The following is a 16,699-nucleotide window of genomic DNA, read 5'->3' as shown; positions in this document are numbered from 1 at the left end:
ACACACTACTCTTCCACAACACTTTCACAACACGCCTACGTGGCATTCATATTTTATTGTTTTTTTTGTACTTTCGTTCACGCTCTGCTAGAAATGATCTAGCCACTGAAAATCCTCAAATTTCAAATTTCCCACGAAGACATCTCTCTCTCTCTGAAACCTCTCTCTCTCTCTCTGAAATCTCTCTGCCCGTGAAGATCTGATTTTTCTCCGTGGAGCGTCGTCCGTCGTCCGCCTCCGGTCAGTGACGTCGCCGGCTCTCTCCCTCTCTCCGGCATATATCTGCTCTCCGGTCAGTGACGTCGCCGGCTCTCTCCCTCTCCCCGGCATATATCTGCTCTCCGGTCAGTGACGTCGCCGGCTTCGTCGTCCGGCGGTTCCGTCGTCCGGTGCCCTTCTCCGTCGTCCGTTGTCCGGTGCTTCCGCTCGCTCTCTCTCTCCCTCTCTCCGTACAGATCTGCTCTCCGGTCAGTGACGTCGCCGGCTTCTCTCTTGGCGGTAGGCGTCCTCCGTCGTTCGGCGTCCCCACTCCGGCAGATTTGGCGGCCGGATCTGTCTCCGGCGACGCCCATAAAAAAGGATCTCTCTCTCTTTGGAGCAACCCCCTCCCTCTGTCTCGCCGTGTTCCTGTTGTAAGTCTCATTGTTTTTTTTTTTTTTTTTTTGTGTGTTATAATATGACATAAAAATAATACCGAGTGCAAGTGAGATATAGATTTTCGTGGATTTGGACTAATTTACTGGCTAGTATATTTGTTTGTTTGTAAAATGGAAGGAAGAAAGGCCTTTGCTCGACATCATTTGAGCAATGATGGCAGAAATTTTGTCTTAAACAACATCATTGCCTTCCCTATGATGAATATTGAAAATTCTCATTCCCAATCCCTTAGCACTTGTTGACTGAGATGCCATATTTTGAAAGTGTTTGGCCCATGTTGAATAATGATAATAATGATAATGCACTCATTCTCTTGCATCAAAACATGTTCATGTAATCACGTTGGGTTAAGTACCTTTTTATTTTTGGGGATCCATTTGGCTCAGGTGTTGTAAAACATTTACAGAATTTTTTTTTTTTTGTTTTTTAAAAGGTTTGGATTTAATTTTTGGGTTAAGTACCTTTTTATTTTTGGCCCCAAGAAATTGCAGCAACAATGATCATGTGATTTGCTGCCATTTTGTGGTCATTACATTACAATTGAAAGAATTCTACTAAGCTTCAAAAAAAAAAAAAGATTAGTGAAAAACCAATGAAAAAGATTAGATTGATTCTATGAATCCATTATGACAATGTATTTTATATTGAAATTTGAATGATTTCTTTTGCACTTGATTAGATTGATTTTTGGGTTGTTTTTCCAGTGCACACAAGGTGCTTGATAAAATGCTCCACTGACCATTTTTATCTTCTCTTGATATACATTTTCTCTCATGCCAAACAGTACCATTTAATTTCCAAGGATCATCAACTCTGTTCTGTTGCTAGGAGCGCTATTATGTAGAGAGGAATTTGTTGGGGTATTGTACGACCAAGGTAAGTAAACTCATGTACATGGAACTAGGCACAATTTTGTTACATGAAATTAGGTACAATTTTCTCTATGTTATGTGGGCTGGATTCTTTAGGGGGAGACCATTGGAATAATGACAACAAATTGGTCCTTTTTTTAAAAAAAAAAAAAAAAAAAAAAATCTCTGGGAATCATGCCGGCCCTAGCTTCGACCCTAATTAGTCTCCATTAAAATATATATATGCATTTGGATTATTTAAAGTTAAAACTAAATTATTGAATCATATTGTTTGAATTTGTTGGTGGTCTCTAATTCGGTTTGAGGGGAAAAAAATTCGGTCTTTCGTTTGTTGTTGCATAGTGTTAGTGATTTTGCTGGTTTCGATTGTTGGATGATGTTGATATATATGCTTGGTTCTGATTTAGTTTTAGGTTTTAAATAATATTCATATGTGTAGGCTCGAAAAAATGTCGGTAAATAGTGATGCATCAAGACCCCATCCGTTATGTTACTGTGGAGTGCGTGCACGTCTAAGGTACTCATGGACTAGTGACAACCCCGGACGAAAGTGGTATGGCTGTATAAAGTATAAGGTAATTTTAAAATTAATTAATTGTGACTTATTCTTTTGTTAATGGTTTATGACATTTATTCGTTTTCACACAGGAAGCTGGGGATTGTGATTTTTTTAGGTGGGCTGATAACGACATGACTTCTTATGAGAAGAGATTGGAGGAACATATGAGAGACATGGAGGAAGGGAGACGGGCCGATATTGAGGAAGTTGAGAAGATGACAATGGCCAATATTGACAGACTTGAGAAGCTGATTGAAACAAAATACAATGAACAATATGCTAGACTTCGGTTGGAGTTGGGTCTGCGTCAAAGTAATAGAAAGATGTTTTGGGTAGCAGTAGTCGTAGTCAGTTTGGGCCTTGTAATTTATCTCAGTGGTTATAGTGGTTCTAAAGTTAGCTACTTGATGTTAGAATGAAAAGACGGATACAAGAAGGTTGAAAATGATCATTGTCAAATATTTTATGTTCTATCCAGTTGAACAATAGAAATTCTGAATTTTAGTTATGACGGAAGTTGATCTGTAAAATCAGTGTTTGTAGATGGGTATTGATACTTTAACGAAAAAAGCAGTGATTGCATGCTTCATTGTCATGACAAATTAAAGCTGGTTTTTCATTGATCTAAGCTTGTTTTATGTAATCCCTGTAATTTCTCCTTCCTATTCTTCCTTAGAAGAAAGTCTTGTTTTATGTAACTTGAGTCCTTGTCTTGAATTTATTGATCTCTGCAGACATCAATGACCGTCCATTCTGATAGGTTGAGTTCACTGATGCACATTTCTTTTCCTTTTTTTTTTTTTTTACCATTTTTCGAGAGCTTCCTTGATCCTGTGTCTCATGAATGTGCTGCTCTTTATCTCTTAAGCATCTGATGGTACACAGCTTTCTATTGCTTTCATATTAATGAATCCGAATGGAGATATGTGGTCCATGATTGGTGCACATTTGTAAATCCTAATAAACGTAAGATTGGTAAACCTTGAAGAACAGCATGATTTTGTTGACTTTCAACACATAATTAAACACCATGTTATGACTTTAAACCAGAAGTTGCAGCTGCCTGCTGGTACAACAAGAAGTGAAACGAAAATGGTGCAGCCAGCAGGTAAGGCTCTGACTACATCGCAATCTACGTACAATAAACTGAAATATGAAGTAGTATCATTCTATTTACAGAACAGACTTAGCCTTTTAACTTTGGATATCAGAGGCGGACTAAGTTAAAAAGTTACAAAAATTTCGAAGTCAATTCATAATTATCTGGACATGTCTGGTAAAACTCGGAAATCCAGTGATCACTGCACAGCAACTCTATTTGATAAATGACAGTGGCATTCCCAGAAGCCAGATGTAACTCAAAGTTTGTGTGTTTCTTCCGAGGATGACTTGCTTTCAAATGAAATTGAGGCACCATCTGATTTTGGGGGCATAGAATCACCAGTTTGATTATTAAACGGGCTCTGTTATTTGGATATTTTATAAAAAGAAAAGAAAAACGGATACCAGGAAAGCCACAAATGCTCACTGATTTTGCAGAGGATCACCTTTAGCTGCCCCTAGAGCTATTGAAACTCTATGCTTGAATTCTAACTTTTCACGTGAATGTTGGCCCGTTCCTGCAAACACAAAATCACATTTTCAACATGCATCAGAATTAAATATCAGAGATGCAAGGTCTAAGTATATAATAAGCCGAGAACAAAATGCAGAAGAAACTTTATAATGATCGAGTGTTGTATCTATTTTTTTATTTTTATTTTTTGGTAAGTGATCGAGTATTGTATCTACCATGATTTTGCTTGAAAAATTAAAGGTAAGATGGATGAAGTAGTGGATGAAACTTTGTATGGAGAAAGAATCAGTTGAGATATTTCCTTCACCAATATACTCTAGTTCACTGAGCTAAATAAAAACAAACATGTTGACTGGATAGAGAGTTACCATACAAGTGACTGGAGACGCTTCCTTTAAATTTATCTGCCAGTCCATTAGATTCGCAAAACAAGAAAAGAGGAAACACAAGTTCCAATGTAAGAGAAATTGTTCCAAATGTTTTAGTGTAGTTTGTTAGAATATTAACTATATGATTAAATTCATAATTTCCTGTCAGCTTAAACTTTCAAGATAACCAGTGATTAAAAATGGTATCAGAATAAAGGTCTTAAGTTCGAACATTGGCTCACAGTCTATCCTCCATTTCAATCAGAATATTTGCTTTTGTGAGCCCAAGAAGCCAGGAAAAGGTTTTCTCAATTGAACTGACTTACTAGATTGAGCAGATTGGCAAAGGATTAACCAGCATAAAACCAATCAATTGGGGGCAGATGTTGTTGAGTTGACTCAGTTGTACATATTTCATTACCAGATTTTGAAGCAACCAAAGGAATCTGGAAGAGAAATCGAAAAAAGAAAGGTAACCCATACCATGATTTTTCATGGTAATGCAAGATCAAATAATATGGGAAACAAAAACAAAAAACAGAAAAAGCAAAACACTGTTGGCTACAAATATTCTGTAACAGATTTTCTGGTTGATAGGAAATTCTAGGGATTGTATTTGCTGAATTGTAAATGAAATTGGAAATAGAAATGGAAAATAGAAGAAATTGAGGAATTATGAAAGAACAAGGAAGAAATTGTATTAATTGAGCCACATTCGAGAGGGCCGGTCTCCAAGCACATTCGAGAGTGTAAATCTCCAATCACATAGTGACTAATCTCATTTTCATGATCCTACCATTAGTCTATTAGGCCTTATATAAGCATACCCATTATATAAAGACTCCACTAATTGGAATGGGCCAACCCACTACTAATAACCCAGCCTATATACTACTAATATACCTATTACATATTCATATTCCTTAGTCAATCCTGGAGGTTTGTCAAGCTAGTATTATGATCCTATCTAAAATGAAACTCGAATATTATCAAGGGGAGACTTCAGAGACGAAAGAATATTACTCTGCAGCCAGTTTAGGAACTCATTTTATCGACTTCCACCTTTCACCACTATTTTTTCTTTTTATTTCTTTCTAGCTGCATCTTATTTTTTTCTTCTTTTTTTAGGAAACAGAGTTGAAATCCTGTAAATCTTAATTAACTGTTTCTGTTGCTTCCTCTGTTTTCTGTTTTTGGTGCAACTTATATGATCAAGTTTAGCTGTATGGGAGGAAAGTGATTATTACCTCATCAATAAATTCTTGGCTAGGTGCTCCAGGTCGCTTTTTGATGGCCACACGCATCCCATCATTAAGCAATCCGTGATATACCTCCCCAAACTTTCCTTCCCCACAATCCGTAATGACCACAAAATGGCAGCAAATCACATGATCATTGTTGCTGCAATTTCTTGGGGCCAAAAATAAAAAGGTACTTAACCCAAAAATTAAATCCAAACCTTTTAAAAAACAAAAAAAAAAAATTCTGTAAATGTTTTACAACACCTGAGCCAAATGGATCCCCAAAAATAAAAAGGTACTTAACCCAACGTGATTACATGAACATGTTTTGATGCAAGAGAATGAGTGCATTATCATTATTATCATTATTCAACATGGGCCAAACACTTTCAAAATATGGCATCTCAGTCAACAAGTGCTAAGGGATTGGGAATGAGAATTTTCAATATTCATCATAGGGAAGGCAATGATGTTGTTTAAGACAAAATTTCTGCCATCATTGCTCAAATGATGTCGAGCAAAGGCCTTTCTTCCTTCCATTTTACAAACAAACAAATATACTAGCCAGTAAATTAGTCCAAATCCACGAAAATCTATATCTCACTTGCACTCGGTATTATTTTTATGTCATATTATAACACACAAAAAAAAAAAAAAAAAACAATGAGACTTACAACAGGAACACGGCGAGACAGAGGGAGGGGGTTGCTCCAAAGAGAGAGAGATCCTTTTTTATGGGCGTCGCCGGAGACAGATCCGGCCGCCAAATCTGCCGGAGTGGGGACGCCGGACGACGGAGGACGCCTACCGCCAAGAGAGAAGCCGGCGACGTCACTGGCCGGAGAGTAGATCTGTACGGAGAGAGGGAGAGAGAGAGAGCGGAAGCACTGGACAACGGACGACGGAGAAGGGCACCGGACGACGGAACCGCCGGACGACGAAGCCGGCGACGTCACTGACCGGAGAGCAGATATATGCCGGGGAGAGGGAGAGAGCCGGCGACGTCACTGACCGGAGAGCAGATATATGCCGGAGAGAGGGAGAGAGCCGGCGACGTCACTGACCGGAGGCGGACGACGGACGACGCTCCACGGAGAAAAATCAGATCTTCACGGGCAGAGAGATTTCAGAGAGAGAGAGAGAGGTTTCAGAGAGAGAGAGATGTCTTCGTGGGAAATTTGAAATTTGAGGATTTTCAGTGGCTAGATCATTTCTAGCAGAGCGTGAACAAAAGTACAAAAAAAACAATAAAATATGAATGCCACGTAGGCGTGTTGTGAAAGTGTTGTGGAAGAGTAGTGTGCAGATCATTTCTCTGGTTGGTATGTTTGGTTGGATAAGTTTAAAATTTGAATTTTAAAATTTTGGTCAGATGGGTTTAAAATTTGAATTTTAAATTTCAAAGTTACTGCCCTGTTTTCATCCATTAGATCAGATGAAGGGCCAAGATTAAAGAATTTGAGATTCTCAAATTCTTTTAGAATTTGAGGGGATCTCAATCCGTAGAAGGCTCTAACTTTAGGTGTCCAGTAGCGACAGATGTTCTACTCCACCGCATTCCACAGGATATCACTCATGGCTGCCAAACCCCACCGCCTCCACCAGTGTAACTCCCTTTCTCTCTCTCTCTCTCTCTAGCACATACCTCTGTTCAGTGTTTTTTAATCAACAGCGCTGAACTGAACCGATGCTCTCGCTTACGCAGCAACAGTTGCAGGGACCTCTTCGTTGCAGAGCTCAGTGAAAAGGTCGAGGACAATTTCCACCGAGTCCTCCATGAAGGACGCTTTCGGAAAATACGCTGAATACCTCAATGGCCTCGTAATGCCTCTTTTATCTCGTACCCCTCTTTTCCCATGTCGGTTACTGTATTCTATTAAAATTGCCGATTATTACTTGTGATTACAAGTGCTATTCTTCTTTTCCAGACTGTGATGTTGTTCATGAATAAATTAAACATCAAATTTGATGTAGCAGAAGTTATCCCCATTGGTTTACTTTTCATGTTCTTTCCAGAAGAGCTTATCCTGTTAAAAGTAGTTAGGAATTGGGAGTGAGAAGCCCCCTCGCTGTCTTTTTTAGTGTACCATGCGCACTTGCAATGAGGGTTGTTGCTTATAGGGAAAAAATTTCAGTTTACAGCTTTGTTCTACCTAAAGCGGTCTATTCAGGGCTAAAGAGTGAAAGGGCTTTGATGCCATTGGCTTTGGTGGTAAACTCTAGTGGTGCTCCTGGTTGCACTTGTGTCCCATTAGTGGGGGCTCAAGGTGCCTAAGGAGCCAGACATTGTCTTCAATTGCTGAAGATGAGGGCAATGTTGGGTTGGGGCAGGTCAAAATATTTGGTTTTTCGTTCTTTTGGGACATGTACATGGAGCTTCTTCTTGGTTAATAGAGGATGGATGATCCGTAACGTTGGAAAGAAGACACTGGAGTTAAATATACATTGAATTGACACCACGCTACCGGGATCAATTCTCATCTTGCATAATTCCCAATTGCATTTAACTCTAGTTTGAGAAATTCTTGTAAGCTTCAAATCTTCTTCCTTGTCAACTATATACGTTGAAGGTAAAGGTTGGAGAATTAACCAAGCTGGCACTTCATCAATCTTCTCATCTTCATCTGGATCTTCCTTATCTGCTTCACAAATAAGCACTTCATGCACTTGTTCATGATAGTGCCTTCTGATAGAACCTTATTGTGAGCAAAAGAGAGCAATCTCTTTGGGTCACTGGGTGGAATGATGGCCAAATCCCTTGCAAGTAAAGCATTGATCTTTCCTTCCTTTAGGATTGAATTATACGTTAGTGCTTGACAGACAGTTATGCCCATTTACTGAAAAACCATTTCCAAACCTCACAATAGACTCTTCTTGACTAAATCGAACTGAATATTTTATCCCCCCTTTAGAATAGTTGTCGAAGGTGACCTTAGGAAATATTTTATCTTCAAATCCTCCTCAATTTGATAAGAAACCTGAAGTGCATCCCCCATCCTATTTGATTGACAAGCAGTTAATCCAGAGGTTATTTGTGATTCCAAACCTTGCCAGCACATAACAATGATGATTTCTTCATCCCATGTACAACCTGATCGAGTTGCCAAAATATAGAACTGGTTAGTGCACTCTCCACAGACATGTTCTTGTGTTAGTAAGCAGACTCAAGTTTGATCTCCTGCTTGTAGTTAGGAGGAGCCAAATCCTGGGTCATGGCTTGCTTCATCTCTTCCCATGTTCTAATTTCTCTGAAATCATTCTTCTTGTAGTTTTCTTGTCTTCAATCCATCAAACCCTGGCTATCCCTCTGAGCTTGGCATTAGCAAAGTATAATTTTCGAACTTCGTTCATTCCAAACCAATAAAAATAACTTTCTTAAATATGTGCCCAATCTTGAAAAGTTCCAGGATTGCATTAACCATAAAAGCAAGGCACATCTAGCTTGACTTCTTTGTTGGGTTTTCTTGCCTTATTTCTTCAAAATCCTTAATTAAGCGTTTTTGTTGTGAAGGAGGATGAGACAGATACTCACCTTTCAGGTCAACACATTTTTTTGCGGAACAAATTCTGATTGTGGCTGATGTGGTGGCTCAAAGAAAAAAAACAAAAAAGCTGGATCCTCTCGAAATTGAGGAAGGGATGGTTGACAGAAACATAGGGCTGAAACGGCCACGAAACCTACTTATCCAGCCCTTGATAAGCAGCTTTTTAAGCAGGTCTTTTCCTAGTACAATAGCCGATAGCATTTCAAAAGTAGAAGCAAATTTTCCATATCAACTTTCATCCCCTCCAATGTAGCGTTTGCACCTCACCTTTAAGGCCTGTAACATCATTCTGGGTTGTCTCATTATCCTTCTTGAAGGCATTAAACTTAGAAGAAAGCTCTGCATGGGTGATGGAAGGATAGTTTTGACAAACTAGTGGCAGGACTGTGGCTTAATCCTGCTACCTCTACCTCTAAATTTGGGGAATTGGGGCTAGGGTTTGCTCTGGAAAGGGCTAGGGGCAATTAGGGTTTGATGGCTGAAATTATCAGTATAGGATTTAGAGTTTATTTGATAATCTGCATTACTTGATGTATTGCAGTACCTTGATATATATAGAGAGAACTGAAACATCTAAATAACCTCTAGATGTGATGTACATCAAAACAACTTCTAGCTTATCCTATCAACCGCATCCCTTGATATAGAGACCTAGTATATTACAACTCAACTAGCTTAACATTTATCTCAATAGGCAGACACTTAATCTAACTCAATTACTTTAGCTTTATCACTAGAAGATACGTCATGTGATCCAATACGGCCCCTCAAACTCGACGTGGGAAGTTGAACGTTGAGGTTGGATCTGAGGAGAATGAAACGAGCAGCAGCTAACGGTTTGGTGAGGATATCTGCCAGCTGATCTTGTCCTGAAATAAACCGTACATCAAGAGTTTTTGCAGCAACCATGTCTCGAACAAAGTGATAGTCGATCTCTATGTGCTTCGTGCGAGCATGATAAAGAGGATTTGAAGTGAGATATATAGCTCCAATGTTGTCACAGCCCAAAACCGGTGGGCGAGGAGAAACAATACCAAGTTCATCGAGTAAGGTTTGAATCCATACTAACTCGGCTGATGCATTTGCAATGGCTTTGTATTCAGATTCAATGCTAGAGCGAGATACCGTTGGTTGTTTCTTGGAACTCCACGATAGAAGATTTTTACCAAGAAGAACACAATAGCCGGAAGTGGAACATCTGTCGTTAGGACAACTGGTCCAGTCCGAATCCCGAAAAGGTTGTAAGCTGCTTGGAGGAGTTCCTGTGAATGCAGAAGGTATGCGTGATGGTTGACTTCAAATAGCGTAAGATACGCTTCATAGCAGACCAATGAGTGTACCGGGGGTCTTGCATAAACTGAGAAACCCTGTTGACTGCAAATGCAATATCAGGTCGGGTAAGAGAAAAATATTGAAGAGAACCCACAATGCTGCGGTACAAAGTTGTGTCCATTGTAGTGGATCCTTCAAAACGACGAAGGATGGTAGAAGCCGCCATAGGAGTAGAAACAGGCTTCACAATAACCATGTTAGTCTTTGTTAGAATGTCATGAATATACCTTTGTTGAGATAGGTGTAAACCATCAGAGTGCCATGTAGCTTCAACACCAAGGAAGAAATGAAGAGGCTTGAGATCTTTGATAAAGCTAAAGTAATTGAGTTAGATTAAGTGTCTGCCTATTGAGATAAATGTTAAGCTAGTTGAGTTGTAATATACTAGGTCTCTATATCAAGGGATACGGTTGATAGGATAAGCTAGAAGTTGTTTTGATGTAAGTCACATCTAGAGGTTATCTAGATGTTTCGGTTCTCTCTATATATATCAAGTTACTGCAATACATCAAGTAATGCAGATTATCAAATAAACTCTAAATCCTATATGGTATCAGAGCCATTCAAGACCCACGTCTATGGCTATTCTCACCTCTGAAACCAAAACATCTAGATAGCCTCTAGATGTGATTTACATCAAAACAACTTCTAGCTTATCCTATCAATTGTATCCCTTGATATAGAGACCTAGTATATTACAACTCAACTAGCTTAACATTTATCTCAATAGGCAGACACTTAATCTAAGTCAATTACTTTAGCTTTATCACTAGAAGATAAGTCATGTGATCCAATAATCAGGAACAAAGTTTATAGTTTAATAGACTTGCAGAGATGTTCCCACATGAGCAATATACCACCGAAGGCTCCCCTAGAGTCCAAACAACACCAATCTACATGACTGCAACCCCATAAGCTATGCACAATACTATAGGACATAAGCTCCATCTTGGTCTCCTGAAGACAAATAACATCTGCCTTCCATTATTTGAGTCAATTCCCAACTCTTAAGGCGTTTCTTCCCTTGATTTAACCCGCTTACATTCCATGATAACAATTTGAGCTTCATGGATAAACCAAGATACCCCTCCCCTTCACTTTGCTATGGCTTGAATTTCCACCCATGGAATCATAGTTTATCAAGCAGGATAATCTTTTCAGCTCTCTATTACTTTTGAAGGCTGTTTTGGAGTTAGAAATCTATACCTTCTGATTATGACTTGCTTTAATAGCTGTAAACAGCACCATAAATTGTCCTTCAAACCCATCAAAAGATAGACCAATAAAATGGTGAATATCCTTCACCTTCTGCAAGAGCCAACTAGAAGCCATAAGCTCTGAACACTCAGGTTGGGTAAACATGCTAGGGGAGAAACAATTCAAAGGTTCACAAACAAAGGGATCCTCCCTATTACAAAGCACCAATTCTGAACTTGCCTGTCCATGCTTGTTTGTCTGTACAATGCACATCAATCCCATCTAGACCACTTCACCCACCCTTACCTCCAGCCAATTGTCCTCTTCTTTATTCGATTGACCCTCTTCCTTACCTCCAGCCCATTGTACCTGAAAAATATAAATAGCTAAAATTATAATCTATAATAACAGTCTAATACCTTGGAGACTTATTGGACCAAATAGACTTTTTAAATTGAGTAAGGCCAGCCTAGTTTTGGGCTTCCACAATGGGTAGTTCTTCTCCAATTAGTCCCTTGGAGCTGAACTTTTTATGGTGGGAATAGAATTATACTGTTTTATGATAGAGATAGCCTCAATTCCCTGTTATTTTTTCCCTTTACTTTTTCTTTTTCTATATTTTAACTTTGAACAAAAAAGGATTATTTCTTTACCCAAACTCGTCTAAAGCATGGAAAACTCTAACCTGATTCTCTGTGTCTTATGTCAATGTGCTTGAACTATGATGGATGCAAGGAACCAACAGTTAACGGTAGTTTTGAATTCATCTTTTAAAATTGCCCAACTCTCTGATGCCACCTGGATGCTAGCCTGAAACTTCCCATTTAGTTGCTTTTGAGTCTTAATGAATGAATATATGGCTAAGCTTCAATCGTCACAGAAGTGATTGTTAAGATTTCAAAATTAAAATGCTCACTTGCACGTTCCAATGTTTAGGATTGTCCAGAATTCAGTTCTTTCAGCTTTTAGCTAAAGATGGTAGTGCTTTTTATTTGTGGTCGTGCATCAATCTACTTTTCTTTGCTGTCATGATTGCTCCAAATCTGTTTTTGTGTTGATCCAACATGTTGTCTTCTTACATTGATGGTCCACCACATTACATGTGAAATATGTGGGCAGATGATTAATATGTATACACAGCACGAGGATGTGAACAAAGTGAGAGTTGTTAAGTAAAATTGTGTGGTGGGTCCTTGGTGTTAAGCATTCATCCTAATAGTGCAGTTGCTTGATTAAGTACTTTTACGTAATGCCTGGACATAGACGTGGATGTCGTGTGAAGTTGGATGCATGAATCTCATGTAGTCTTTCACCCCATTTGGTGCTTTTTAATGAATTATTACCTCATAAAAATTGTGTGAAGTTGGAACACCCTACATGATGGATACATTCTGCAAAATACCCAAGCTTGTAGTTATGCACAATAAAAGTTACTGCCATTATGCGGTTTGCTACAAATATCCATTCATTTATTGGCACTGCCCACCCATATTACTATTTTTTTTTTTTTTTGTAGAATGAAAAGCGTGAAAGAGTGGTGAAAGCAAGTCGTGACATCACCATTAACAGCAAAAAGGTCATATTTCAGGTGCACAGGTAATGCTTTTTTTTCTTCCTTATTGGAGGGAGGGTGGTTGGAGATAGGGCCTAAGTTCAATTTTTTTTTTTTATTATTTTTTATAAGTAATCGAAATATCATTAAAAAGCACAAAAGGCAACTCATGTGTATACAAAGTATACAAGAGAAACACCTGCTAGAAAGAGAAACACAGTCAAGAAAATCACGAAACCCAAGCAAATTAGGAAAGTCTAAAGCTCCTATCGTTTCTTTCCCTCTAAATACACTACAAAAGGCAGGACAATATCATCTTTGTAAGGAATCTTACTTCTTTAGTGTAACATGCTTTAAAATGTTTTCTGTAGGTCTTCCTACTGATTACTTGCATATACTTCTTTTCTTGGCAATTTACGCAAAGAATCAGTTGCATTGCTTAGCCTGGGAAATAAAGGGATCTATTGATTCACTTCTTACTTTTTTTTTGGATTTGGTTTTTTCATTATGGTTTGTTCCTTACAACTTTTGAATAGTTGTTTACTGGATTTAAATATTGTCACAATTTTATCTTTACTAGGGCTTCATCTTGTTTGTATACACTAACACATTGGTTTTCAATTTTATATTAAATAGAATTGGTAAACACAACAAAGAAGAAGTTTTGGAGAAGGCAGAAAAGGATTTGGCAGCTGTGACAGATCAGTATATGTCTCGACTAGTGAAAGAACTGCAAGGGACTGATTTTTGGAAGCTAAGACGAGCATACTCACCTGGGGTAGCCTTTTCAACTCCTAACCTATGAAGGCCTGAAATATATAGCTAAGTTGACTCATTTTATGCCTGGTCGGTTGCAGGTACAAGAATATGTTGAAGCTGCAACATTCTGTAAATTCTGCAAAACTGGGACTCTTTTGAATCTTGATGAGATAAATGGGACTTTGTTACCACTTAGTGATCCATCTTTTGAACCTTTGCAGATTAATGTCCTTGACTATCTCTTGGGGGTAATTGCCTTAATTAACTTTATGGTATTTTAATTATATTTTATTTTGTAAATGAGACTATTGATGGTACTGTATCTGAATGGGACATCAGTGGTGCAATGGGACATATGTTGAGAGCCAGTATGATGTATTCTTTGTAGAGGTAGTTAATCTCGTGGTAATTAAAGTGGTCGAATTGATTTATTTATTTGACCTCTGGACAACTAAACTACATGGCTAACTGTCTAAAGATTGCACACACTTTTTATTTTTATTTTTTTTAACCTTCTTTTTGGGAAAGAGGTGCTGAGTATTCTTGTACAGCTTGCAGACTTGACTGGAGAGCTGATGCGGTTGGCGATTGGTCGAATACCAGAAGGTGAACTTGACTTTGCTGAGAAGATATGCAGGTTTGTGCGTGATATCTACAGGATGCTGACTCTTCTTGTCCCAAATATGGATGATAGTTCTGATATGAAGACAAAGATGGATACAATGCTCCAAAGCGTAATGAAAATAGAGAATGGTATTGTGTTTTACAAATTTCCTGCCCAAATTTGTTAGCATGACCTGGTATATTTCATAGAGATGAAATATTTTAAAAATCCTCTTGGGTATTACTAGTTAACATGACCTAGATAATAATAAAAAGTACTATTAGACGTGCAGAATCCTCATATTGATAATTTTTTTTTAAAAAAAAATTGATGTAGAAAGCATTTTTGACAGATTTGACATTATGGAAAGAGGCTATTGATTGGTAATATACTTTTGAACGTTTTAAAACTTGAATGCTATATATGTATGATGACATTATTGCTCGTGGGAAGTGCACTTCTGTTTGTGGATGCATTAGCATATGTTAGACTGATTATATAACAAAAACCATGAGCTTTGATGGTAAAGTAGTATGCATGCATTTTGGGTTTTAAGGTGGTTGTCAACATCTCAGATGGAAAAATTAGAATAAGTTAATTATGTGGATTTATCTTGAGTCTTTCTTTCCCCTTGACTTTTAACTATTTATTTGTGAACTTCTATTTTTTCTAGTGGAAATATTCTGAAAACTGAACAATATTTCTGAAGATTTATTCAACTGTAACATTTTTTTGGTTAATAAAAATGAGAATGTCAGCTTTGAATGTATTTTACGTGTGTGATTTGTATGAGATTTCTCTGATTAGTGCGTAACTCCAATTTACCGGTTTTCAGGTTTAACTTATATTTTTTTTTTTTTTTTGTAGCTTGCTTTAGTGCTCATGTGAGAGGATCAGAGTACATTCCACTACTTGGATCCAGTGATCAAAGTTCCTTCTTATTGGGGGTGCCTGATATTGAGCTATGAAGTAATTTCTGCTTCTAGTCTCCTTTTCTGTATCATTTTTTTGTCACAGGATATTTTCACCCAATTGTTTCTTTCTACTGTAGTTTTCCATGTCTAAGGAGGAAAATTTTCTTGTTTTTTCATTTAGAAATTGTTTGGATTGCTTCGTGGAGCCCATGACTACAAGTGCATGCATCTATCTTCCTACTGAAAGGTTTGAAGGTTCATTTTCATCTTCTTCTGGGTTATTTTGGAAAATTTGTTGGAGAAGCTGCGCATGGTTTGCTCAACAGGCAGATATTGTGAAACTTTTGTGGGGAATGACTTAATTTAGAAATCGGTAAGGGCAGATTTATTGAGCTTATCGAGGCTATTGCCTCCCAAAGAGGTCTTGACATGAGGCCCGAAAGAGAATGCTAATATCCCCGTTTCAGGTGAGCTGATGGAATATAACTAATTAGTATACTTTGGATAAAACAACTCCTAGTCCCATGTGGCTCGATCTCTTATTTGTGAGATTTCTGTTTCATTTTGAAACTAACAACCATGTCAATTTAATCCTTCGAATTTCTGAAAACATTTTTTTTATGTTATTGTTGTCATCGCTATACCAACAACAATTGGAAATGTACGTTTCAAGCCTTGTTTCTCCATGTGCCATCTTTACCTTTTGTCACTAATGTGGCATGTGAAACATAAGAAGAGCTGGGAAAAAAAATATTGGCTCAATCAAAAAATTTAGGGATCCAAAGACATATTTTGATCCAAGAGGAAGTAATTGAGATTAGATAAATGCTCGGGCATCGTCCAAGATTCTGGCTAATTTTTATTTATTGGGATAATGTTTTGGGATATTGGAAGAAAAGCTTAGAAAATCTTTAAGCAAATACAATGGTGGATATATATATATATATATATATATATACATATTTGTCAAATTTGAAGCCTCTGCGCAAGTTGTGTATACTTTATTACTTTACAAGCCCCTGCTTGTAATTTCAGTATCACGTGTTTAAGCATAAATTGCGTTGCTCTGCATTACCTGCGTGTGTCTAAGCATATAATGTTTTGAGAGTATGAATAGAAAATCAACAAACCATAAAAGTAATTAATTTTGGTAAAAGTTAGTTTATTGTTTTGGTAATATAAATACTTTGATCATTGCACAAGTAGACGTAAAAATAAATAACCCAAATTTGGACCTTTCAATATTTATTACTTACAGTACTCCTAGTCTGCTATATATATAGCTAACAGACGTTATAAAAATATACAAAATTACGACAGGCTTTGGCGTTTAGAGAGAGAGAGAGAGAGAGAGAGATTTTAGCTTCTTTTTATATATATATATATATCGATTTTTAGTTATACTACTCCTAGTCTGCTATACAGCTAATAGACGTTATAAAATATACAAAATCACGACAGGCTTTGGCTTTTAGAGAGAGAGAGAGAGAGATTTTAGCTTTTTTAATTTTTTTTTTTTTTTT

At 37.6% G+C, this 16,699-nt stretch overlaps 2 protein-coding genes across 2 annotated transcripts; both read left to right on the top strand.

Moving 5' to 3' along the window:
- The first annotated feature begins 143 nt into the window (after positions 1-143).
- Positions 144-2,593, top strand: LOC133862932 (uncharacterized). Its single transcript, XM_062298860.1, has 4 exons — positions 144-632; positions 1,442-1,533; positions 1,969-2,104; positions 2,178-2,593. Exons 3-4 carry the CDS (start codon positions 1,979-1,981, stop codon positions 2,505-2,507), a joined length of 456 nt encoding a protein of 151 aa, XP_062154844.1. The 5' UTR covers positions 144-632; positions 1,442-1,533; positions 1,969-1,978; the 3' UTR covers positions 2,508-2,593.
- Positions 2,594-6,724: 4,131 nt separating this feature from the next.
- On the top strand, positions 6,725-15,797 carry LOC133869882 (uncharacterized). The gene is made up of 8 exons (XM_062306979.1): positions 6,725-6,879; positions 6,979-7,094; positions 12,864-12,943; positions 13,536-13,677; positions 13,757-13,906; positions 14,210-14,411; positions 15,130-15,231; positions 15,358-15,797. Exons 1-7 carry the CDS (start codon positions 6,813-6,815, stop codon positions 15,228-15,230), a joined length of 858 nt encoding a protein of 285 aa, XP_062162963.1. The 5' UTR covers positions 6,725-6,812; the 3' UTR covers position 15,231; positions 15,358-15,797.
- The last annotated feature ends 902 nt before the right edge of the window (positions 15,798-16,699 follow it).

This window comes from Alnus glutinosa, chromosome 1, assembly GCF_958979055.1.
Source record: "Alnus glutinosa chromosome 1, dhAlnGlut1.1, whole genome shotgun sequence".
In the NCBI taxonomy this organism is placed as follows: domain Eukaryota; kingdom Viridiplantae; phylum Streptophyta; class Magnoliopsida; order Fagales; family Betulaceae; genus Alnus; species Alnus glutinosa.
Note: the sequence above shows the minus strand (reverse complement) of the source record. Positions and strands in the feature narration are given on the sequence as shown.

What these genes read in the sequence shown, in the direction of transcription:
- LOC133862932 (XM_062298860.1), top strand. Translation starts at nt 1,979, where the DNA reads ATGTCGGTAAATAGTGATGCATCAAGACCCCATCCGTTATGTTACTGT. An exon ending in ATGGCTGTATAAAGTATAAG is followed by an intron (nt 2,105 to 2,177) that starts GTAATTTTAAAA and finishes GTTTTCACACAG; the next exon opens with GAAGCTGGGGATTGTGATTT.
- LOC133869882 (XM_062306979.1), top strand. Translation starts at nt 6,813, where the DNA reads ATGTTCTACTCCACCGCATTCCACAGGATATCACTCATGGCTGCCAAA. An exon ending in GACGAGCATACTCACCTGGG is followed by an intron (nt 13,678 to 13,756) that starts GTAGCCTTTTCA and finishes GGTCGGTTGCAG; the next exon opens with GTACAAGAATATGTTGAAGC. An exon ending in TCCTTGACTATCTCTTGGGG is followed by an intron (nt 13,907 to 14,209) that starts GTAATTGCCTTA and finishes ATTCTTGTACAG; the next exon opens with CTTGCAGACTTGACTGGAGA.